Raw genomic sequence first — 26,610 nt, 5'->3', positions numbered from 1 at the left:
AGCAACAGCCAAAACATCGGTGTGTTATCACATTATTCTCTACTAAAATCCAAAACACAGCACTATACCAGCTACTAGGAAGAAAATTAACTCTATCCCAGCCAAAACCAGGACACTTTAAAAAAAAAAAACACAAAATAAACAAAAACCCCACAACAAAACTAAAAAGACCCCAACAAAGCAGCATTTGCACTGTGTTACAGCCATCCCGTTTCATTTTCAAGTGCTTCACTCGGACCGTGCTGGAGAGAGACAACAGCACAGACCCAGCAGCCACGTGCGAAGGGCAGGGCTTCACAAGCTGCCTTTTACCTCATGAAGTAAGCCATCTGCTCACCCCAAACTGCTCACCCCATCGCCCGACGGCAGCAGCAGGGCCTTGCCGGCGCGTCCCACGGGACGAGGGAGCACGCCAAAAGGGACAGGGAGCAAGCGGCCACCGAGCACCTCCCACACGCAAAGAACGACGTTGCCCATTTGCACAAGCCTGCTATATGAAGACATTGTGATAGAAGAAACAAGAAGCAACCGACGCAAGACATCAAGTCCCACACGCTGTGCCAGCCAGGGGCTTGGGCGAGCCCAGGCAGCATGCGGGTAGGGTTGGGCACACCAACCCTTCTGGTCTTGGCCAGGAGAGAAATCCCAGGGCAGTCCCGGCAGTTTATGGGGTTCTGAGCTCAGACGACAGCACTGAAAGAACACTTAGGTTAGAATCAGACTGATTTTCCTGCCAGAGAAGATGAGAAATGCTGCAGTCCAGACACTGCAGGGCAACGCAACAAAGGAAGCAATCACACCCAAAAACTCACATAGCTCCTGTTCTCCTACGCTCCTCAATCACATCCAGTGAACGTGAGCCAGGCATACTAGAACAACATTTTCAACTCATAGATTCTCATTTAACCACTCAATATATCTGTTCCACAGCCGGTGCCCTACAGCTAACTCAGTTGGGCCCGAGAGAAACATCATCACCCCATGAAAGGCGTCCTTGGCATGATCACGCGTGACAGGAACGCCCACTGCCTGGAGGCACGCGGCTTACGTGGCTCCATCATCCCGTAAGACATTGCGCTCGCAGGTGAGGACGTAGGCGAGGGGCAGCCCGCGTGGCTGGGCATCGCTCGCCAGCAGCGGGGCCACCCTCGGATCCAGAAACCCCGGGTACTTCTGTGCAAGCTCGGAGCTTCCATAGGTGGGACTGGTGTAAACATGATCATTCTTCAGCTCTTCAGGCAGCAAATTGCTCTGGTTTACAAACTGAAACGAGTGGCTCGATTCGACTGGGACACGCCTGTTAGAGGCCATCGCTTCCCCAAGAGAGGGATCAGAAGTGAAACGCTCACTCCAGAGCTTGGCCATAACCCACTTGGGTAAAATGGGCTTTCACTTTCTTGGTAAGACGGCAAATTCAGGTCAAGGGTTTGAAGAGCAGGGTAAAGCAAAGCTTTGAGTTTAGTTTTGACTTCAGAGTCCTCTAACAGCTGTAGAACAAAATAGAAATAATTACAAAAAGTCATTTAGAAAGCATTGGTTCTCCCACACTGACAGAAGATCTTAAAAGTAAGGAATTAGCACCCAAATTTTACAACATAAGTAAAATAAGATTATCAACAAAACCAGGATAGATTATTTTAAAGAAATTCTAAATTCATAGGCAGGTCACCTAAAACAGTATGTTGTATTAAAGATTCTCAAACATCAAATAATTTCATTTTATTTCTTATGTTGAAAGATAACATTTGGGAAATATTCTTTGTGAAGCATTGAGATTTTATGAAGCACTGATGCTTTCTGAAGTAGTAACAAACGCTTTTTCTAAACCATAGAAAATTTCTATTCTTATAGCTTAAAAATTGCAGGTTTCTGAGGCTCCTTTAATCGTTTCACACAATTTGGCGCTTATCCATCTGTTTGGTTTTATAACCATGAGGTGTTAGAACTCAAACAACTATGATTCTGTGCATTTTAGACATGTGAAAAATAAAATGTGATTAATTGAACGCTGATATTTCTTATGTCATCCTTTTTCCCTCTTCACTAATAAATTTCCACCTTCTCCCTCATCTTCCGCCTTCAGCGTCCACAGCAAATTCACCTTTCCAAGTGAGATTCATTACAATCCAAATAACTTCTCAAGAGAGCAGCAACATCGCACTGACTTTATTTAATAAACCTGAGCGAGAAGTGCAAAAGGCACTGAAACTGTGTGTGACCAAATGCCACTGGAACATTTAGTCCTCTCTTTTCCTGCTATTACATCTATATGAGTCAAATTGCTAAAATTCCCTTTTCAAACAACATACCTAAACCAGTCAAAATATGCTTAAGGATAGAGTGATATATGCCCTAATTATAGAGCAGGCAGCCTTTTTTAGGGTATAAATGTTTGGAGGACATCACAGCATCAAAGCTACTTTGATGCTATTAAATGGCTCAAGTCAACTTGCTTGGCTGGACACTCGGAGCCCTCGCTGACAGTCCTGCAGGCTGCGCGACGTCCTGCGTACACGGGCCACGAGACATTTGGAAGGTGCGTGCACTTGCTTTGAGCAGAGGTTTTTGTTAGTCTTTTATAAGAGTTCCTAAAATGACAAAAAAAAATTTGAGCTAGCAAACCAGCTTTTTTTTTTTTTTTTTACCTGTTGTGCCACAGCTGCAGCTAAGTTGCCACCTGCACCGTCTCCTGCAACACAGACCCGATCTGGGTCCACCCCATACTGGGAGAGGACGCTGCTCTGAGGGAAGAACTTCACTACCCAATACACATCTTCAAACTGAACGGGAAACAGGTAGGTGCCAACCTGTAACTGTCAGAGGCAAGCAGAAGTGTGTTACTTCCTGCTATTTATAAAGGGAAAGGCTTGCTAGCATCTGCCCGAGTTGGTGAATGTTTATTATTTTCTGTGCCCAGAGAAGTGGCATCTACCTGCCTGTCCTGGAGGATCAAATATTTTATTACTCACCCAACTTCATAAAGCAATATCCAAAATAACCACCAACCACAATTCACGGCTGCAACCTTGACAGCTTTTGTTTACAAATACTTAAAGCTAGCAGGAAAGCACATGACAAAAAAAAAGATATTGCAAAATTAGATTAAATAGATTAATTTATTCCAAAACCTCATCCCATGTAGAAGGAGAATCTCTCTTACTTGACTGATACCACGACAGCATTTAATCTGTTTGAAGTCCATCTTGTCGGACGATCATAGGATTTCAAGCCTGAAATGGAATGAGTCACTTCGATTATATTCCAGTACATTTGAGAACAAACACATACACAACAGTGTGTTCCTCTTTGAAGAAGCTTTCAGGTGACTTTCCAAAACCTCCACCCGCCTGTCCCACTGCAGCAGCGCAACGCGACCACGGCACAACGGGCTTAGCCAGAAGCACAAACTGGAAGAAGTAATCCAACTATTGCTTGAACGCTATCCAAAAGGATGAACAAAATACGTTATTTACACTCCTAAGCACTACAAAACACAAGGTGCTGGAGGCTCAGCTTTTACGGCAGAGAAAAATGGAAACAAGAAGTACACCAGGGGCCAGATTAAGCTCTCGGCTACACATACGCATTCACACCGAAATTAAAGAGCTTGCCTGGGAAAAATATATGGGCTCATTCTCCCTGAAGCAAGCAGCCCGACAACTACAGCGAGCTATGGATCGGTTGTTGGGAACGTCAGCCATATCTGCTACACTTACAATGCCAGTTTGGGTGATGGCCAAGATGATAACTTATATCCATTTATGTAAAGCACTGAAAGACAGCAAAGAGAAGCAGAGGATGTGCTTTAGGGGAGAATGCGACTGGGAGGGAAGATGAATCACTCCAATGAAAAAGTAATAGCAAAAGCATGGCACGCTGAACTAAAACGTTTTAGAAAGTCCCTCTGGGCGTAATGCAGAAGAACACCAAGCATCAGATGAGCACTGATCCCGCAATTGTAACCAAAGTGAAAGAAACACGCTTGCCCGCCTAGGCCCACATTCATGAGAAATAAAGATGCAGTAATAGATTACTTCTGATGTGGCAAAACTCCCTAAAATAGATTTCAGGCCACAATAAATACCCCCTGACCTTCCCCAGGCAAGAGGCATGAGGAAGCTTCTGAGAATCGAGCTTCTGGGAACCAAGGAAATCCCCAGTCTCTGCATCTCCATTTGATTTTTACCCCTACGTGGATGTTCTTTTCCTTATTAAGACACTCAGTTTTGTCCCTTTCTCCCCCTAATACCATGTACCCAAGCCAGGGGCTGCAGATAAAACACCACGACAGAAGCAGAGCCCTGGACCAGACCCTTTGCCCTCCACCTCAAGATACCGTGACCACCCTCTCCCGAGCTGGTGCATTGTAACTGGTGAAATACCGGTTCCCTGACCCTCTCCCATAAAACACAAGGCAGCATTTAACACAGGCTGTTGAGATCTTCCATATGGACCCCTGGTACTGGCACAGAAGAGCTTACCTGCCTGTCCTACTCACCGTTCTCCACCACGGAAACGGACCACCGCCCTTCTTAGCCCATCCGAAGAAGTGCTGTACCTCGCAGGTACAGACGGACGGCAACGTCACTGAACTCTGCGTCCGTCACAGTGACGTTTTCATCAGACATGGGTGTGATGTATTTGACAGCCATGATCCACGTCAGAACTTCTGTATGGTGCATCAGACCCAGCTGATCAGCAACCGCAGCCTAAAGCCCAAGACAATAAAATAGCCCAGCCTGGTGCAGAACCTGTCAGAAGTTTAGCTTTCCAAGAGATGCTTTGTTCTTCCCAGGAAGAATGTAAGACAAACACACAAAACTCCCCATGCTTTAACCGATCACCTCTTGAAAGGCGTAACATCTGGCATTCAGGGTTTGCTGCTGTAAATCATACAATCTAACCCTGCTTGTTTTGCTTTTTGTATTTTTTTTCCTTTAAATTATATTTAAAACAACTATTTCATCATCTTCTACATATAACCTACTTTTTCAGAAGTTAGAAGAGAGCATACAGCCAAGACCTCACTGGCAATACTTGATAGTGACTGCCACCATATTTAAGAGTCACCTCTCTGACGGCTTGGACCAAGAGATGCTGGGAGCTCTGCCAAACTCCGTGGTTTGGAACCGAGATGAAGACCAACAGGCAGTAACTGCGCAGAAGGAAAACTCAGGTCCTTCTCATAAGCTCAATGAAGACAAATACGTACACGTGCCAAAACTGCATGTTTTTATCCATAGTGATTACGCAGTTTATATAAATATTTCTCAGTTGTACTTTCCCTGAGGATTAGCATCTTGAAAAAATAAATATGTGGGTCCAAGCGATTCCTGCCGTAATTCCACTGAGCTTGTGAAACTCCCCCGTGTTGGGAGGAACTCCCTCAGCTTCAGGACTGAGGCTTCTCAATGCTCTCAGAGCTGGTTTTTCCACAAGTGGACATTTTACATTGTGGAAAGCCACTGGTCTACTGCCTGTGGTTTCAAGGCCATTATCATGTAAAACCAAAAGGAAATCATACCCTCATCTGAAAAGTCTCATTGTCCCCGAGCTGAGATTACTGCATGTTATGGGCCAAGAGGAAAGCCAGCCACTTTGGGGGTTTTGTGTTCCTCGTGCTTTGGAAAGCATTTTCCACAGTCACTTTCTCGGTCTTCCATAAGAGGAGCGCGGCAGCAAGGACAAAAACACCCAAAACTTTTTATGAGGGAGGAAGGGAGCCCCGGCTGTGCCGTGGCAGGCAGAGCGCCTGACACTGCTTTCAGCAGCTTATTCGTCTGAACGGGCGATAGTTCCGATGGCGGCACCCCTCCAGGCGAAGCCTTCCGTCAGCTGCAGATACAGACAGGCAGTTTGCGAGCGGGGCTGTAAAGGGCTCGAATCCGGATTTCACTGCTTGTGAGGAGCCAGGCCAAGGACGGAGGAAGCTTTGGGAGGATTTCACAGAACTGCAGCCAGGGAAACGTTCCGCTAGGAAGAAAGATGTTGTATTGCATTTTATACTTTCTTCATGAGTTTTATCTTAGACTGTGTGCACATGGTTCTTCCTGAAAATACATGAAGCTGAAAATACATTAAGCATTGTTGTGCTTAAGCAGCACAGAAACCAGCCGGTTTATTCTTCTAGCTGGAGGCTGTTCTCCAGCCGGACAGCACGTAGACTTGAGATGTTATAACATAAACACGTGAATGGAGACATTCCCTGCCTCCCTTCTTCAATAAGATGGGTATGAACGGACTCTTCAGCACGCTGTGGGCTGGGCACACCAGCAAAACCAAGCCCGGCTGCAGCCCCCCCCAGGCTAACCCAGGGCAAGGTCTAACCAGGAGCCGCCGACCGGCCGCTGGAACCCCTCAGCACTCACTGCCATGCCTGGCAGAGACCTGGAAAGCAGCCCGGGACTGGCACAGGTTTTATTCAAACCATTCACTTGTCCAGGCCAGGCAACCCAAAATTGGAGGAAATCTCACACAACTTGGCTCAGAAGCTGGAGAGCTCCCCAGGACCTATTAAAGCAAAAATTATGAAGGAGGATAGCAATTTGCCATTTCATGGCTTGCTTTCATGTTGTTTTGGGAGCTTGAAGAGAAGACCTTCCTGGTCAGGAGTGTTTGAGGGCAGCAGTATTATTTCTCCTTTTTCAAACCAACACTAGGGAGTCAGAAAGACTAAAATAAGGTCCCCTCTGCAAATTTAGACCTACTAGTAAGCAGTTATAAATTGTTGCCCCATAATCGGATGGCCGTCCAGAATGTACTTAGGACACTTTAGAGCTACCTCAAATCTAATTTGCACCAGCGCAGCTCCAGGGAGGCTATCTTCATCCGAGTCCCTTCGGATTACGGTTCTGCATGAGACTGGAGGAGCCACCACTGGCACGTTTCGCTAGCGGTACAACTAATGCAGCAGCATTGCAATTTTCCTCATTGCTACCGCTTCTGATAAAAATGAATAGATGATGAATAGCAGATTGTCCTTGTATCAAAAGCATGACAGAAACCTATAGCTTTCTCTTCGAAAATGATGTTGTACGATTTACACTGGTAAATACATTACCAGGGAAGTAAGGCACCATCTTAAGACAAACATAAACACTTTCACCCTTTGCGGGAAATCTCAGGTGAGATCTGTTCTTTATGCCTTTCTGTAGTATTCCGCTCTCAGACTGTCCTTCCTACCAACTCATCACCCTTTAGTCCTTCCCTCCTGGTAGCAGGGGGTTTACAGCTGAAGTTGGAACATGCACCTGATGCAGGTCATGACAAACAACTCCAGCTCTCCTTGTGGCCAGCTGGAGTATGACTAACGACACCAAACACATCTTTTTCTTACTCCAATAACCTTAGCTAACCAGTAGGAAACCCAATCTCCCAGGGAGTTGCATTTCACATATGGAAAGACTGGAGAGAAGCTTAGTGGATTCTTAGCACTAGTTGTTGTTTCCCTTGGGTGTGTTTGGTTGGGTTTGTTTTGTGTGGTGGGTTTTGGGGGGATGGGGGGCGGGGGGGCTGTTGTTTTGTTTGTTTTCCCCTCAGAAGGATTCCTACTGCCTAATTTCCTTGGAGGAAAAAAAAAAAAGCTACCTTCAGTAGTATATCTGCAGACTCTCACTGCTTTTTCATCTCCCACCACTCAGATCTCAAACTACTGGGTAGATGCCAGGCATAACAAAAACACACCGGTGTTTTCTGAACTTCTGCAATTTCTCTATCTACTCCCTTTGCACACACAAAAACTTTGCATCATTTCAGGCTTAAGATTTTTACACCTTAATATAGGCTTTTATAAATGCTTTGAAATTTGCTAAGAAAATGAGAACAATCCTGAGCACTGAGGGGAATAGAAGTCATTAAACAATGTAATACTAGAAAACAAGGTACAAGATCAAAACAAACAAGGAAGCAGCACAGAGTCCATGAGTAAACACACACAAAAATCAACACACACACACACACCCCCCGCCTTCTGCTGGCCACAGAGCCCTACCAAGAGGTCTGTGCTGCAAGCGACGGCTGGCTGACACGGGGCGGCTCTGGAGAGCGACAGCGGCCTTTCGACACTGCGCAGGAGCGTGATGTTTAGGAGGCATCCCAAGAAAACATGCACCCTTGCTGCCACTAGAAAAAGCATGAAAGAGCAGGCTCCCACGGACTTCTGAAAAGTCATACCCACCACGTTTTAACTTAAACGCCACAGAAGGCAAAACCCCAACCTCCCAAAATCCCAAACTCACGCACTTCAGAGCAAACAGCCCGGGCGTTTGTGCCTGCAGCAGACAAGCCTTCCAGCAACGTCGCTCAAGCAGAACTAGAAACCTCTCTCATGACTCCTTAGACCCTCCTTTCTATATATTTTACGATGGAGAAAAAAAGCAGTCTCAAAACATTTGTAGCCACCCAGAAAGATGTCTGCAACACTCAGCCCCCCTCCTCCCTCCAAACCATCTTCGACTTTATTTTTAGATTTCGGTTACACTGCTGCAGCCACCGTTGAGTATTAAGTACAGGCTGGGTTCAAAACAGCTCTCAGTTTAATGTACCTAAGAGGTGGGAACTACAGCACCGTTATTTATGCATGGTGTGCAGCCTCACAGATTAGCTACATATGTTTGAAATGGCTGTATAACATGACTGAAATGAAGCAGAAGCCGGGGATATAATATATATATAAAGATAGCATGGAAAGACATAAGGATGGCATTGTCAGTAAATATTGCTGTATAACTACAGACAGGGTATAATACCACTGTCTTTCCAGACTGCGACATATGGTTCTGTGCTGCTTAGCTAGATACCATTTTTTGGTAGGCAAGATTACAGTGGTATTAAAAAAGTTTTACATATATATATATAGAGCGCGCCTGCTTAATTTCTACATACTCTAGCATTATCACCCCTATAATTAGCTTTGTGCAGTTTGTAGGCTCATTCTGTCAGTAGATTCCTATGAAACCACAAAAATTAATAGTTTAAGAAGTGCTCTAGTTTCCCTTTCTCTGACACCCAATACAATACTTCCAAGCTCGATACACAGGTTCCAAGACACAGGAAAAATGCAAGGAGCAGAGCTTCAGCTGCAAAGGATTGTCAAGCAAAATAAACTTGTTGGCACTTATCTATCCATATTCACATTATGTATCACATTTCCAGTTACTCTGAATGTCCTTTTTTCAAGATTGCACAATCAAATCTTTTCTAAGTTTCCTTATGTCATGGTTACAGTAAGTTTAATGCTTAATTTCAGATACTACTGTCCTTCACTTAGTATATTACCATATATATATTATACATGCGTATGTGACGCATATTGCCATACCTGTTAGCCATAGAGAACACCCTCTGCTCTGCAGCTGTCTCTCCCCAGGCCAGCCCCGCACCAAACTCACCGATGTTTGACGGCCCCGAAGCCAGCCGCGATGAGCACCCCTTCCCAGGGCTCCCCCAGGTCCTCAGGGATGGGGGTGCAGATGTCGTAAGCAACGAGGGCAGAGGCGGGGAAGAGGCACCGCAGCCCGGCTCCCGCCTCTGCCGGCACACCTCCTCCAGACTGACCCGTTACGCGCTCTCGCTGACTCTTAACGGCTGCAAGCCAGCACACACGCGCACAGGGCAAAGTTAATCCCGTGCTTCCTTTGGGTCCCGGCCAGGAGGTGATTTCTCGCCGGATCACCTGTGGCAGAGGTTACTCTGCCATGCAGCTCCCGAGAAAATATGTTTCTACAGCAAGGCGTTCGGCCACTTGGAACCGAGTGGCACTTCAGCCCTGGGTTAAAAATCGAGGCTCCTACACCCCCACCACCCCTTTCCTGCATTTGGCAGCAACAGCCAGCAGGAGGGCTCAGGAGGAAAGAGGCAGTTGAAAAATAAAGAACAGAACGTGGCCTGTGAACCGAGGGCTGCCGCAAGGTGACACTCAAATGAAAAAGATACATTGAATATTCAGGAGCTATTAGCTGCTGCCTCATAACGCAGCCATTCAAACAGAGCCCAGGTCACAGAGATACCCAACGGGATCAGACTACAGCAGCATGTAACCCACTGTCATTTCTCAGGCAATAACAAGCATCTCCTGCTTTGGCAAAAGCGCATGCTTCGTCTTGTACTAATGCACCAAACCAGTTGTGCAATAATAGGTTTGGCAGAAAAAGTAATAAGTTTTTACAGGGCTTCTAGTTAATATTTGAAATATCAGATTTAATTGTCACTACTCTCAGGATTAAGATATTTCTATGCATCTCCCAGAAGCAACCGCTTCTGCACAGGGTGGACTCAGAAATAGGTAATAATAATTCTGCTAAGGAAACACTACAAGCACAGGCACAGACACAGAAGGAGGGGCAAAAAGAATGGTGCTGCAGCACCAAGAGCCCTGCTTTAGAAATAAACTGAAAAGGTAAAACGCTCAATTAAAATTTTAGTTATTTCTTTGTTGTGGTTTAACCCCAGCTGGCAACTAAGCCCCCCCCCAGCCACTCGCTCACTCCCCCCCGGTGGGATGGAGGAGAGAATAGGAAGGGTAAAAGTGAGAAAACTCGTGGGTTGAGATAAAGACAGTTCAATAGGTAAAGCAAAAGCTGCGCACGCAAGCAAAGCAGAACAAGGCATTCCTTCACTGCTTCCCATGGGCAGGCAGGGGCTCAGCCATCTCCAGGAAAGCAGGGCTCCAGCACGCGTAACGGGGACGTGGGAAGACAAATGCCATCGCTCTGAACGTCCCCCCCTTCCTCCTTCTTCCCCAGCTTTATATACTGGGCTTGACGTCCTTGACCAGCGTAAACACCGCTTAGCAACAACTAAAACATCCGTGTGTTATCAACACTGTGTTCAGCACAAATCTGAAACATAGCCCCATGCTAGCTACTATAAAGAAAATTAACTCCATCCCAGCCAAAACCAGGACACATGGCCAGACCCGGAACTACCGCAAAACTGGTCTTTTATTTTGTTGCACTTAGGGAACATCTCCCCTTCTTCTTCCATGGCAACCTCCAGCTGAAGCACGGCTGTGCAGTTACAGCACGTAATATGCACTGTCCTTGCCCCGAGTTCACCTTTGGCTTAGGCAGGAGCTCACAGTGCTTAGTCTACAGACACCAACGTCTCCTAATCTCCTGGCAGAGCCAGACTTGCTGTCCTCCAGCAAACCGCCACAGCAACCTACCCTAGTTTACAGTGATACTGGATAGAGAGAATAAATTGAATTCACCATTTACCCAAGGCAATCCTAAAGCATCAACTTCAACATGGAAGTGCCCATATCACGCCAATTTTATTAGAGCCCTTTCAGTAGAAGGGACCAGCTAAGACAGCACAAGACCCCTCTCAAACAGGGGCAAGGGGTGCCAAATGAAACACGTGAACATTAAAATCCAGATCAATTCCATGCAGCAATTACCCTTCGTGTTACACCCCAACATCTAGCCTCCCCGAGCTGCTGCTTTTCAGGGCCCTGCACCAGCACCCACCCCTGCCAGTTTGCTGTTGCATCACGTACTCTCCCACTGCCCACTGCTGTCTAAAGCAAACGACCCTCGGTTTTCCTGCTCTTCCTGCATATAGCGTACCAACAAAGGAGTCATGCAGCATGCCCTCCTTCCTATCTTCTGCATTTTCATATATTCTAAGCTACTGGTGTTTCAGAAAATAAGGAAAGAAAAAACTTAATGTAAACTTAAGTGGACTAAAGGCAGGGTTAAAACTGCAACGGAAGGAAGAGCAGCTGGAGCGTAGCCCTGCCCAGAGCCAGCATCCCCTGCAGCCGTGTGCATGCCCTGAAGCCACAGCCATGTGCTCCATGACACAGAGGATTGCAGTTGGGATTGCCTGTCACCACGTATTGCACAGCCGTGGAAAGACTCACATGAGCTAGCTCAGACACTGACCTACTACGTCAATAAATCAGTCCTGCTAAAAATAAGTATTGCGACATCAGATTGAAATTTCAAGCTGTGGTTTGGAAGGAAGAAATATGCGGGTTTATAACTTATATCTGTTCATAACAGCAACACCTCCTCACCTCTCTTCCACTCCTATTGCGTTTCCACTTACTGCACTCACAGCATTACTGTGAAAGAATCGCCCAGGTCAACCAAGTTCTGCTCAAATGGACCCCTAAGAAACGGCTTGTTTTAGGAAAACACGCCAGGAAATAAACCTCTTCAAAGCAGGAAGCATTTGCAAGGCTGTCCAGAAAAAAAAAAGTATTGTCTAGCCTAAATGAGAAATAATTGAGTATAACCTGGTTGTGACTCAGCCCTTAATAATAATATAGTCCACAATATAAGACCTAAACAAACAATTGATCAAAGACTGTAGCACAATCCTCTTATCCACATTTAAGGCTGCTGTCGTCAATAGGATCTATTTCTAGAGGAAAAAAAATGAGCAATTTGAGTAAAATTATTAGTATCTGACTTACTGCAAAATAATTCTTTTTCCTTGCCTGTTAGCGTAGGTTCAGGAGCTGTCCCCGGGTCCTCGGGCGCAGGCTCAGGGTACAGCCCTAAAACAGGAGTACAGAAGTGCCTTATGTCACACCCTGGAAAGATAACTCATTTGGGAGTTTTTGTCAGTGAAATGCAAGAGTGCTAGAAGCTTATTACATTTATGTATCGATCATTACATTTCTTTCATGGCTATGATTTTAATTCTCTGCTTCTTCTGGTATAACAAACTTCCTTGCCGTTTTAAAACATGGGCCACTTCCTTCTGCCAGCTGAGTGCCATTCCAGCAGGTCGCCCATACATACCAGTGGGGACACTTCCCACCTCGCTCACCCCATCGCTGCCTTGAATTTTTCCTTCAGCTGGTTTGTGGGGTGGTAATTTGCATATCATTGGCATATGCAATTTGCATATCATTGGCACGAACTGCATGCAGCTCTCTAAGACCGATTGTCTAAGTGGCTGTCGTACCCAGAGCCCCACTGGGACATGCTTAGCAGGTGATGGATGATGACCCTGGAGTCGCACAGGACAGTCGCTTGTGCCTGTCCCGGCCCGGGGGAACAATGGGCATTGGTGGCCCTGACCAGCCCCACCTGGGACCCCCTCCCGCCCCTGCCCACTGTCCAGGGGCCCCACCGATGCACAGTCCTTGCCCGGGCTGAATCGTGGGGGTCCCTGTGCTACCCCACATGCTGGGCACGTCACCGGTGCGGCAGTAGCTGGACCGAGGGGTGCTCCTGGTGGCGACAGCACCCCCCGGGCTGCCAGGGTGGCCCTGCTGTTAAGGCAGACACTAATTTGATCCTGTGATGACTGCGGTGTTTTTATACACCCACGCTGAGAAGGGTCACGTCTTCACCGGGGTACGGAGTAAGAGCTTACCAAAACAGCACCCAAGGGCTGGAAGAGGCACACGGGCTCCGTGCCGGAGCAGGTTTGTCACGCTCCGGTTACCCACCTGGCTGGCAGGGCTCAGGGCACGCCACCGCCCCACGCCTGCCGGCAGCAGGCGCGCCGGGCCGGGGACAGCCGCTGGCGCCCGACCCACCCGGGCAGGGCGCGGGGGGAACCGGACGGGGACACGGCGCGGAAGGGGGGTGCGGGAAAAAATAGCTGCGGCCCCGGGACGGGTGGCAGCGCTGGCAGGGCAGAAACGCGTCCCCGGCCCCAGCGGGGGGAGGCCAGACGGCCCGGGCACCTCTGCCACCTCTGCCGGCCGCAGCCACCGCGCAGGGCCAGAGGAAGAGCGGCCAGGCTCGAGGAGCTGTGCCGTAGGCCAACGCGATTCCTTCGTGCGAACACGGTACGTTCGGGAATGAGCTGAGCAGCCACCGGGAGGCAGCACCGCACTGCCGGCGTTCTCCCTTCCCCAGACGGCCCTATCCGAGAGCATTCAAAACCCAGCGAGGAAGACCGGTTCTGCGGGTCCTTCTCTCCCAGCCGGGCACGGGCCGGCCGCGGCCGTCGGCCAGAGGCTGCGCAGCGAGGGGAAAGGAAGAAAAGCGGCCCCGGAGCCAGCGATCAGCGCCCGCGCTTGCCTGCGGTGAAACAAGTCACAACCTGGTCGGAAGAAGCGAACATTTTCTGTCCTTTAATACCTCGGATCGATGTCCGCTAAGCCATCAGTATAATTAGAACAGCGTGGGGCTGAAAATACCTGTCGAAAGGCAGCAACACCACACCTGCTGCCACTACCTCTTCATCCAACACCAGAACACGCAGTAAACAACAGCTATTCGGGAACCAGCTTAATGCAGAATGTTAAAGCAAACGAAAGAAAATCCACACCAAACCTAGATATAGAGTTGTTAACATTAATAATTTAAGCAATGGGTGTTTTGTGGTTTATCAAGCCACCCTACCCTCAGTGCTAAACTGCTGCGTTTTGTTCTGCAACAGACTGAAGTGTTTCAATAGCAAGTTGCCCTGAGTCTCTGGTGGGTCCAATGGCTGCATTTCATACCAACGAGTTCAAGAGCTTCATGGTACCATACTGCTTGTCCCACCACAATCAAATTGCCTTCCAGTCTGTCCTCAGTAAACTAAAGAGGCTGCGGATCACGTCCTTCACTGTACGGGATTAAGACTTCTTGGCAGCAGAGGCAACACAGTATTGCATTGCCCAAAGGTGAGGACAAATCCTTTGCATGCCAAACTTCAGCACGTCCGCAGAGGGAGAGAACCAAGGCCTTAAGTAGGGGCACCAGCAGATCAAAGCGTCACAAGACCAGCAAAGTCCACAAGGACCTTCAGCCCTTGGCTGGGGAAGGGAGGAGACCTGCTCCCAGCAAGGGGACTGCGCCATGGAAAGCCGGGTGGGCTGCTGCTGCCAGGTGCCTGGAGGAAGCACGCACCACCCCTGCTCCCTGGCTGCAACAGCTTTCCCTCTTCTGTCCCCCATTCCCCTGGGAGCGGATCAGTCCTGCCCGTCTGCCCCCACCCACCCCACCCCTTGGGGACACACCCTAAGCCAGGTTTCCCATGGGTACCCAGACCTGGGGCTTTGCCTTCCCACCTATCACCTTGAACAGTTGTTCGATTTGCCAGTACCTGGGGCAGCTCTGAACCGGCAAAGCAGCAGCAAGCGTCCAATGCACCAGAGAAAAGCCCAGCGTGCTGCAGAGGGCTCGGAAGGGAGGGAGCACCTGCTCCGGGGAGGAGAAGCCCGGAGCATTACCCTTACCCTGCTTCGGGCTTCGGTTTCCAGACTGGAACCAGCCCTGACCAGCAGACAGCTGGGAGGAGAGGTTTGACAGATGAGTGAACAGGGAGTCTGATTTTTGAGAGAGAGAGAGAACAAACGGGCTGGCTTATTTTTTATATCCTTTTTCTGCCCCAAAAAGACTCTTGCATACCTCCACCCGTTCTCTACAAAAGAGGTTTGAAAATTCCAGCTTCGTGTTGAACATACATGGTGGGATTCACTGGGAATTAAACAGCTTTCAGCTTAATATTCAGAAGCTAGTACTATATTTTATATCACTTAACTAAGCTGCAGTCAGTTACTTCTACTTTTATTTCTTCATTGTTATTATCCATAATTTTAATGGTGCTTATGGAACTGGATATTGGCCTGTTTTTATACAGTAAAGAGATGGCGTTCACAAGATGTTTTATACAAGAGAATTTGGATACTGTTTTTCCATCTGTTGTTTATTACTGAATTGTAAGTTGTATAAATGGAAACAAATGTCTTATTTGAGAATATATTTATACTCTGAACTGAAAAAAGCAATTCACTGAAACTTAAATAAGCTGAAATTTAACACATGCAGTATTTCTGAATACATGACAAAGCAGCAATTCCAGAAATATGCTACGTTCATAAAAGCATTAAAGTGGCCAATAAAACATCTTCCAACTCAGTCTAAAAAGCATGTTATCATCAGAATAAGGTAACAGAAGATTTCAGATAAGTTTTATTTTGATGTTTTAAAATCAAATATTTTGTGCAAAGATATGACTTTTTACTGTTTGGAAGAAAGGTAGCAATATTTTTGTCTTTTTACTGTTCTGAAAATACTGATTTCCAACCTTGTTTTCACTTTCACCACTGACTTGAAAAAGCAATTATTTTTTCAGTTCTAGTAAGAGCATGCAGTCGTTGTGAACACTGGATGGAGGGATATTAAATAATCAAGTTATTTAACCAAATGCCTTCTTTACCTCCTCCTTAATTACCTGAATTCTGATGTTTTTTCCATGAACAAAAATAGACCCATTTAAGATTTATGTCTATATGATAATGTTAAGAAATTATAAAGGTAAGTTACTAGTCCATAACTGATATAAAGACATGGTGAAAGGGGAGAAATTACCACACAATATACCTGCTTTTCATCAAGTACCTAAGAGAATGACACAGCACCCAGCTGACTGCGGCGGCACTTGCCGTAGCTCTCCAGCAGACTGTTGTGCCGGTGGTTAAGCCCAGGGCTGGAAGACTGCAGCATGCCTGCTGCGCAGCTGCAACAAGACAGCCTTACCAAGGGCAGCTTTGCAAGCGCATGAGAAGTCCTCTAAAGCTTTGACCACTGTCACCCCACCACGCAAAGAGAGAAAAGACCCAGAGAGAAATATTCTTTGCGTCTTCTTCATTTCTTCATGCACGGGTTGCAAGAGGACTGAGTGAGAAGAGCAGCCCGTAGCAACTCACACACCCCACCCACGGAGGCTGGCAACAGCCAGAAGCCTTCGCCGCCTCGCCTCCCGTACCCCACGCTGCTCCTGCCCCTGGAATCCGGGAAGGAGTCCCTCTGCCTTGGAGGCGACCTGGAGAGGGACTGTGGTGGCCGTTTGGCTCATTCCCCTGATGAAACGAGTCAAGTAGAAGTCTGCAGCAAGTGAAATACATTTTTTCACTCGTCTCATCCATATCCATTCCTCTCCCAAGTGAAGAAATACGCTCAGCAGAGAAGAGCTGCAGAGCTATGTCAGGGTGCACTATTTCACAAGAGCCATCTCACTCGGAACCACAACAGTCGCTCCTTTGGAGGCAGATCAAGACAGCAAACTCCCGTACCTAGCTCACATTAAACCAGAAGTCTATGCATACTTTAAACCACCTTCACTGGTTTCTGTTCTACCTTAAGTTTCAAAGTTCAAAACAAACTTAAGACACCCAAACTTATATCAACAGATCCATTTTGCTCACACCTCTAATTTCCAGCTTCTCAATGGTCACATAGTTCTAGCTTTCACATAGTTTCTCATTTTTACAACAATAAGCACAATTCTTGAATTCAGGATCCAGAAGCAGATTGCTGAAAAGTTAGATTTGCCATCCGAGGGGAACAGAGACCAGTAAAGAGCAGAGACCTGTGGGACAGTCAGCAGGAATCTTCCAGGAAATTAAAGCAGTACTGATAAAACTAAGTCCAAAGCAGTCATTTGGGAAAGCGGCATGACTGCCTGACAGACCGCAAACAAGGAAAGAAACCATTTGGTAAATGTTTTCAGCAAACGAGTGTTTAGATTTGTTTACTCAAACATACATTTGAATTTATGAATGTACATATATACACATGTATGCATTCAGAAACATATATTTAAGGCTGAATTCTGAAATTTAGTAACGCTTTGGGACCGCAGAGTCAATGGGCATGCCAAGGATGATGAACAGAAGAGACATTATTCAAACCAGAGGTCTATACATTTTTCCAATTGAGTTGCAATGGCATTTAGGGGGATTAAACTGCTGTTAAAGCAACAGAGCAGCTCTGAAATGCAATTTCAACAGCAGATAAGAAAAAAGCATGATGAAAACCAGAATTTAGTTGCTTTTGCTGTTTGTCTTTCAAAGTGAACACTTTGAGATGTTTTTGAAGAGTATATACAAGATTATATAGAGTTCCCATTTGCTCGGGGTGCAGGGGACTGATTCTTCCCTGCTGCTCCAGATGCCCAACAAGACCATTGATTCAGGGCAGCCCTGTTATCCTGTGCTGTGCATGAGGTCAGGTAAATGATTGCAGGTCCTTTCCTGATATTATAACCCACAAATTCAGAGAGGGAAGTGTGTGGTAATCCCGACTTGCACAGATCCAAGGGGTCATAAGAGCTGTTAAGTCTAACGAGGCCAGTCACTCGAACGGCATTGCAGAATGCTGTAGCCTGACTGCATGCAGAGACGCAGTCTGTCCTGCCAAGGCATCCCTCCAACTCTGCTGGGAGCATCCCAGCTCCTCTCCAAACCAGCTGTGGAAGGCAGCCAGTGCTGTACAGCTTGAGGACACATTGCTCTCACTCCCACTCCCTTTCTCCAAAATTAGGAAAAAAGTTGGGAAAACAAGGATGGGGATTTTAACATGCTGAAGAGACTCTTTGATGCTGTTATTAAGCTGCTAAAGCCACAGGGAACAGGACTATCAGAAAATAACCATTTATATTTGATCTAATATTTATTAAAACAAATATGCAGTAGTATCAGGAATTTCATTGACAAGGAAATAAGAAAAGGTATGAAACAGTTAATAGCTTGCTTGTACCGATACAGACCAGGCAATCTTTGGCCAGCAGTGAATCGCTCTGCAGAAACAGTTCCCAGTTGTTTCTCCAGCAGATTTTCCTCATGTTGGCACCTCCTAGAATTTGGCCAGCCTTTAACTAGTCAGACACTTCAGCAGTAAACGAACGGCCTGAAATAAAGTAACTGCTAGAACCTGTTCACAAACACCCATACAAATCTGTGTGCTTTTGACTCTGCAAATTAAATGAGGAAGAAACATGCCTGCCAGAAGCGGTGACAGCTCCACAGCTCCTGCTCGCAGCCCCGCAGACGCACCGCGGGTTTGGGCGGGGTCCAGAGCACCACGCTTGCGGGGCAGCGCGCCATCGCGGGTGCTCTGCCTTATGTCTCCTTCAGATGAGCGTGACGGATGCGGACCGGTTTCTGTGCCAACCTTCCTGTTAGTGGAAGGCTGCCTACACTCAGCACGGCTGTTTATGACCTGCTCTGAAAATCTATACTCAAGCAGCTGAAGCAAGCCTGCTTCTACTGCTCCCAGTTCCTGAAAGCTCTGCTTTGGGTAGCAGTGACGAGGAGCACAGCTTGATGGTACCTGAGCCTGGCCACGTGGACATAGCAGTGCTGTTCATCATCGCAAGAACACCACGCAGGCCATCGCCGCCTGAGCAAAGCATTACTTTGCCACATTACACCACATATGGACACCGCTCTCTGCAAGTCTGTGCAGTGTAAACGCTTGAATCTGAGATTTCAGATTACTCAAAGGAAGTGAGCCACTCTTGGTGAAAAAGAGAAAGGGAGCCAAACATGGGGCTCCCTTTTTTGTTGGGGAACTTCCCCAACAAAACAGCCTTGCCGTGATGGAGCTAAGGCTGTCAACACAGATTAGACTGATCAAGGCATTACTACCTTCCTCCCCAGAGTTTGTAAAAATAAAGACAATACATAACCATGGTGCCAAAGGAAAAAGCCTTCAACTCCTTGACTTATTTCTCTGCATCACATGAAGTATCTACAGAAAGATAGATACTTGAAAATGCAGCACAAATTGTCTATGGCAGCAATTCAGCATTCCTGTAATTTGCAGTGTTTAGTTTATGAAGTCTAAGCTCAGACTGAACACCTTCCTTTCAGCAGCCCGTGCATCTGCGAGCAGAGCTGTATGGAGTTCGACGTCCTTCAGTTCGAGTTAAAAGTTCCTGATTGCAAAAACTTCCACTTGGGAGAGGCAGCAGCCAGCCCAGTTTCTCTCCTTGGCGGCACTTAGAGAAAAGGTTATAGACACTTACACAATTACTGTTAGCAGCTGAAAAAAGACATATGCACACTTTCTCTAACCCCCCTGAACTCTTCACTCCTGAGATTTATATTTTACACAATTTTTGACAGGTATAAAATCAACTGTACATACAGCTTTAAATAAATTGTAATTAGTGTATTCCACTAATGTCTACAGTGTGCTAGGCAGAGTCCAATAACTGATAAAGATGTGTCCCATCAGAGACTTGGTCATGTACACTAGCTAGTCTGCATTGAGTAATACAGCTTGCTAAGCTACCTGTTTTATTCTTAAAACAGGAGGCCCACTCAAGGATTTCAGAACGTAAATTAGAACAAAAATTAGTTCAATGACTGTTCCCCATAAATCTGCTTTGAAGTGAGGAGCACTGCAGTTTAAGAAACCAAGGACAGACTAAAGACATTCCTGAAGCAGTCCTGACTGTCTACAGACCCATGCAGCCATTGCCAGGAATTCAGTATCAACTCTGCTTGGGAGCTGAGGCATAGGAGGTAACACGCAAATACCCTTAAAGACATCTCCAGCTTGCACTTCGACATCCCCTCAATATCTTTGCTTGCATCTGCTTTGAACTGATTGGCTCCAATCAGAAGTTTAAAACTATATAGCTCCAGAAATAAGTGACTTCAGAGCATGAGCTGACTGGTCAAACTAAGAGGAATATTAAAGAGTACAGATAACTATACTTGCTTGCCTACTATTCTAAAATTATTTTGTATTACACATGAACTAAGAGAGGGCATATGGTCTGTTGTTCAGATTACAACTTGATTCATGAACAAAGACAATAAATTAAACGGAACATGAAACAAAACATATTGAAAGCATACAGTCCCTGAGCCTCAGGTCTAGATGTCATTTTTCCCCCATACTGATGCTCATCTTTTATGTCCCATTTTATTCTCACAGGAATGTTTGTAGACAGCATATTTTGTGCTACCACAAATCTCACCCCAGTATTTGTCGGCTCTATCAGCATGCTGCCTACCCTGGCTGCACCTAGCTGTATTTCAAATAAGTACGAGAAGTCCATGAACAGTTAAATTGAAGGTAACAGGGAAGGAATTGTTTTCAAGATATCTTTTGAAGATACTGCTTTACTAGATAGTATTTCTCAGTCTAAAATTCATTACTTAACTTGTGCTGAATGAGTGCGGTGCCTTAGGGAAAGCGTTGACTTTTGGAGGACTTAATATGCCTAATTGTTTACATTGTGCTAAGAAGCCTACTTGGTACATTTGCTTTGGATTTTATGCCTGTGTATCTGACCTGTACTGACTATCATATATGCCTATATCCCCTAATGCCTGCGTATCTGACCTGTACTATCATATATGCCTATACTCCCTAATGCCTGCATATCTGACCCATACTGACTATCATATATGCCTATACTCCCTAATGCCTGTGTATCTGACCTGTACTATCATATATGCCTATACTCCCTAATGCCTGCATATCTGACCCATACTATCACATAGGCCTATACTCCCTAATGCCCATCTATCTAACCCATACTATCAAGCTGCTCATTAGCCAGAATACTGCTGTTTTCTGAGCTATTGATCAATGAGACCGCAAAACAGACTATCTGCAAAGTCATTACATTAGTTTAATGAGCTTGACATTAGTTTAATAATGTAGTGAATCTATTGCTAAAAAAACAAAACCCAAAAGTATTCTCAAAGGAGAATACACCAAACCCCTAATCACCACAGGGGAAAAAAAAAAACTTAACCAGGAATTCTTTCTGAAGGTTGTGAATGCTTTCCCTGATTGCCTCTGAGGTCTCAATATATCCCACGATCAGTACCACTATTCTCTAGCTGAATCTTTACAGCATTCAATAACAGACGAACATGTGGCCGCAGCAATATTCCTATAAACATCCAGGAATAAAGCAGGCAAAAGCCTGTGCTACAGTTTGGCACTCCAAATGTTGAAGGAAAAATAACCAGCACAAACAGTTTTGCTGTCTGATTCATCCAATTGCAGACACAATTTGCCCCCTCACCCTAAGGTGTATTTCACGCTTTTCCCCCCCAAAGACATTTCTTATTCATATTTCATACTTATTCCCCAAAGCTGTTCCTCCAGCACCTGCAGGAGAGGTGCCCTGCGCACACCTTTCAGCAGGCATCTGCAAAAGGGTGCTCCCCCTTATGTAAGCACGTCCTGCTTACAGACCAAAGGCCACATTTCTGTGCAGACCCCATTTCTAGCAAAGCTTTCTCTTTTGTTTTTGAAGCAGCAAATCTTGACTTTCTTAATTTTTTCCTCTTGTGAATAGGAGAGGGAAGGGAAAACAAGCAGGAGTAATTCTCAACAGCTGCTGAAAACACCAACACAAAAGACTCCAGAGACATTTCTTTATGCAAGAGAAGGTTTAGCCCAAGTGCCATAAATACTTGGCATTTATATTCATAAGAGAAAGGTTAAAGGAAGCTAAAAATGTTGGGCTACCAATTATTCATCACCTGAAGTCATACCTACATCAGTTGTCTGCCAGCGCAGTATGTATTCAAACTCTCTATGCCCAGTGGAAAAATGTAGGCTCAACCGAGGTGAACTACACAACTCTGAAAGGTTGTAAAATAATCTTACTGGTCTTTGGAACGTCTTACTGCTCTGAAGAAATGTGGGTCATGTTCCATTTGTGCCAACAGAAGGTCCATCCTATGACAGCATTGAAAACAGCATTACCATAATTAAATCATGGAAAGGCTCTGAAAAAGCCCAGGTAATTTCCCCACCTGTAAGAACCGGTTTTAGCAGCAACTTCATATTATGAAGGCTTAACTGCAGGTTGCTGCTAACTTTCAGTCAGAATTAAACTCAAAAGCATGAGAAATTGAGCAGTAACTGCATGTCCCACAGATACCACATGTACAATGCAGATATCACATGTACAGAACTGGCAAATCTAAAGATTTCCTCTTCATGTTTCCACCAAGATTATCATTGTGAAATACTATTTTCCCAACAAATGCATTTTTAAAGCCAATCTGACACTAACATTCTCGATTTCATTCTCTCCATTTATTACAAACAAAATCATTCATTCAGCTAAAACGAAACACAAACTTACTTAAAACTAGAACCCAAAATACTGTCATTTGGGTACATATTTCCTTCTCTCCCTCCATCTGTTTTTTCACACGTCTGCATACCGCCTGCTCTCAGCCAGACACAGACATACTGAACCAATGTTCTCCCAGCATCTGTGGCCAGGCTGGAGCTGAGGAGCGCTGGAAGTCTCAGGGAAGTCCAGGCCACAGAGGCTTGAATACACTGAAATCATGACAAAACGTTGGCTGGTTGTTCAGAACAAAACAGCTGATGTTCACGCATCACGACGAAACGTGCAGTAAATGCTAATGCATTAGGGAAAGCTGAATGGTTCTCAACAACTCTTTCCTTTTCAAACAGAGAGCTGAATGCCAATAGTCATACTAGATACTAGCAGTGTATTTTCTCAAAATACACCCAGGGCACAGCGGGTCCTGCAGCACAACCAGCAACGTTTGCTACTGTGCTCCTTAAGCAGCTTCTGCTTCCAAGTGTTTGGGTTTGGTGTTTTTTTTTTAAAAAGTGAATTTTGTTAAACTCACTGAGGTGCCAGCTGGGGTTGGAGTACAAGAAACCAAAATCCCCCTTCTTGTTCTTTTTCAGGAAGGCAAAAGGAAATACACTGATTGTCCTGTCCTGCAATGCATTTTTCACTTCTTAAAAAAAAAAAAAAGTAGATTTCCTACAAGTCTGAGATGGCCATTACAGAGCCATAATCACACTCATAAACCCTACCCACGTGCCTCTGAACATTTAGCATTCCTTTTAGCATTAGAGCTCCTTATATGACATGGCAAAAAGATAGAACAGATCCGTTTGTACTGCAGTATGTTTCATGTGTAAAATTCAGCTCAAGCGTCAACCCAACAGTGTCAAACCGCATCTACAGAGGCAAGCGTAAGGCAATGGTACAGCAACTCCCAGCTTTGGATGCCGTTGTACTTTCTAACAGCCTAATCATAACCATGGAGTGCTTTAGCAATTTGCGAGCTAAAGTTTGCTCTGAAATGCAGTCTGGACAATCCCAGGGCCGTGTGTGTGAATAGAAAAATGGTGAGTTTTCATGTAGCGGTTGTTTTGTCATTGTTGGTATTTTAATGGCAACTTCTGACCTACAACAATTTCCCACAGACTAAACACAAGGCTTTTAGAGCCCTTCCTTCACGCTTTATTACTTTCAGAGCTGCAAGTATTGAAGTTGAATGTAGTGAAGAGAACTTTCACTACAAAAACCAATAAACAGGAATATTAAATCTTCCATAAAGTTTGAAAAAAATAAAGAAATATTTAGGTATTTCTTCTGTACATCCTTATAAATGGGATTTTTGTTCTTACTTTGTCTTTATTCCTAATTTACCGCTGACTGAACATAAGGAATTTGAAGAGAGTTACAGCACGCATTCATTTGATGTCTCTCTTGTAGCCAACCTGCCTTTCCCAAGGGATAACCAGGATTATCTCTGTGGTACTTTCACAGTCTATCCGCTGGCCAAAGTAACACATCTGTTTTCAATGGGAAATATGTTATTCATTCTCAGCGAGTTAGGGCTTAGAATGAATACACACAGGTTTTAGCCTCAGAACAATTCTGAGAAATGTTGCAATATCAAATACTTTTAATAAGCATTAAGGACACGGATTTACAATAACCGATTGTTAGTGTTTACTAATTGAAGGTTCATTACGGAGACATTTCTTATGTTTTAATAAGACCTACAGCACCCAGCTGGTTCCAGTGCTGTTGCACAATTCCTGAACGTTCTCCAGCAAAAGACTCAAGATTCCCAAGCCAAAGCTGAAGTGATTTCAATGTATTTGTAATTGCAATAATGCAACTGAGTCCATGAGGCTCACCAGCTCTGTGGCTCAGGTTTCTCCATTACACCAGAGCCAGTCCCCATAGTTTTCACTTCAAAACATCCAGTGAGAAGTATCTACAACTAAGTTGCTAAAACCTTTAAAAATCATTTCTGACTCTAATAATACTAGTGCAAGCTAAGCAAATAACTCTCAAACCACTTCTCTAAACGTTCAACAGGTTCCAAGACTCTGCATTTTGCCTACGGGAACATGAAGACAGGAAAGCGAAGGCACTTGCTTCTTTGCACAGACCAAGTGAAAAAGGCAAACCTGAGTGTCAGTACCTGCTGACTTCCAGGCAGTTCTCACTCGCAGCTCAGACTCCTTTGTGGCCCAATCAGTTACAAAAGCATTTTAGAAAGTTCTCACGTGTAAAAACATCAAACAAGCTACAAGAGAATCCACAGCCATTGCCAATAACTAACACAACCAAGTAAAATATTCATAATATTAACAAGACTGAAAACACTGCTATGATTTGAGCAAGGACTGGACAAAAAGCATTGACCAAAAACGATACAGAAACAGCCTCAGAACGTGAACGTGTCTAATATTAAAGATCCATCTGAAGACTACATAAAAATAGCCCTTATTTTTAAATAATCCCAGTGATTAGCAACCAGCTTTTCTTGTCTCAGCTCATCACAGGATAGGGTCCTTCTGCAACATTTTCATCTAAGTAACATCTCGTAACATTTTCATCTCAGACATCACGTGCAATTATCACCACATTCCGCACCCCTCACGCTCTCGGGGATGCGGCAGGGGACAGGAGCCGTGCGCGCGCAGCGAGTGCTGCTTTCCAGAGAGGCTGCTGGGGAGCCCACGCAGGCAGCGCGGCACAGCAAAGGGGGGCAGTCGCCAGATCCTGGGGAAAAAGGGTTCCTTGGAAGCCTGCGTTAAGTACGTTAGTCTGGGGCTTCATCCAGCTTTCACAGGAGTCAACGGCAAGAGTCCCCAGGGTGAACCCCGTACCTGCTACGCAGTTCACACGTAGCAAGAGGGTTTTTCACCCTTACTAAGCAATACAAAACCGCCGGTTTTTAAGTCCAGTGGGATTTAATCTAAAAGTAGAGCAATGCTGAGTGACACAGGGAATACACCTCATTTTGAAATAAAAATACTTTGTCTGCAGTTTTGTTAACTCTAATAAAATGGAATTTTACAAGAGAAAGGATATTTTTAAAATTGTAAAATGCCTTACAGAAGGTTTAGCTTCTACAAAACAAAACAGAAAAATCAACTTCAGAAGGAGTCTTACTTCAAGCCACAAAGAGACAAATATGAAATTATCACAGTCTGTATTTAAGTGGAAACTTTGAGTTCCTGAGAAACTTCATCCCTTCTGTAATCCCACCACAAGCAGGAACTTTCACTGTCATCCCTGCTGTAATCCTGCCACAACCAGAAACTTTTACTGTTTTTCCATAGACTGAATTCTTTCTGGCTAGAAACATAAATTCTGGCTTGAGCTCCCTAAGCAAGTTTATTCTAGAGGCGATCACAAAACCAACGCTGAAGCGGAGAGCGCAGCTGCGTACTTTGCTGGCAACCACTTCCAGAAGCAAACTGGCCATTAATTACAGCAGCCTTATGACAGAACACGGCTCTGATTTCCCTCCTGCAGTGGCCTCCTCGTATATCCAGGAGGGGAAAGCCACCCAGCTGGGGACTGACCTGGGCCCCAGGGACACAGGCTCTCCCCATCATACTTTCTGGTTGCTGCTGGGAGAGAGGAGCGTCACCTCCTGCCAGGCAGGGACCCCGGGCACGGCTGCAGGAGGCTGGCTCCCGCAGGGGAGCAGGGAGGAGAAAACATTCTCAGCTTCTTCAGTGGGCCAATAGACCCAGGTCCTCAGTCTCTGACCCTTTTCTTACAGCCATCAAATACCTCTCTCGGTACCTCGCCATGAAGCGTGGCCACAAGCAGCAGACACTGCCTCGCTGGAGCCTCGCACAGGTC

The 26,610-nt window shown here is 45.6% G+C and overlaps 1 protein-coding gene across 1 annotated transcript; it reads right to left on the bottom strand.

The window, feature by feature from the left end:
* Window positions 1–170: 170 nt before the first annotated feature.
* On the bottom strand, window positions 171–12,864 carry LOC142412889 (arylacetamide deacetylase-like). The gene is given in 11 exon segments (XM_075508786.1): window positions 171–1,391; window positions 1,394–1,487; window positions 2,646–2,794; window positions 2,797–2,813; window positions 3,161–3,230; window positions 4,482–4,548; window positions 4,551–4,709; window positions 6,834–6,942; window positions 9,390–9,585; window positions 12,422–12,505; window positions 12,678–12,864. Coding segments are annotated over 11 exon segments (1,635 nt in total). The 3' UTR covers window positions 171–888.
* Between the last annotated feature and the right edge of the window lie 13,746 nt (window positions 12,865–26,610).

This window comes from Mycteria americana, chromosome 7 (genome assembly GCF_035582795.1).
Source record: "Mycteria americana isolate JAX WOST 10 ecotype Jacksonville Zoo and Gardens chromosome 7, USCA_MyAme_1.0, whole genome shotgun sequence".
NCBI lineage: Eukaryota > Metazoa > Chordata > Aves > Ciconiiformes > Ciconiidae > Mycteria > Mycteria americana.
The sequence above is the reverse complement of the archived record's forward strand: the minus strand, read 5'-3'. Positions and strand labels throughout refer to the sequence as shown.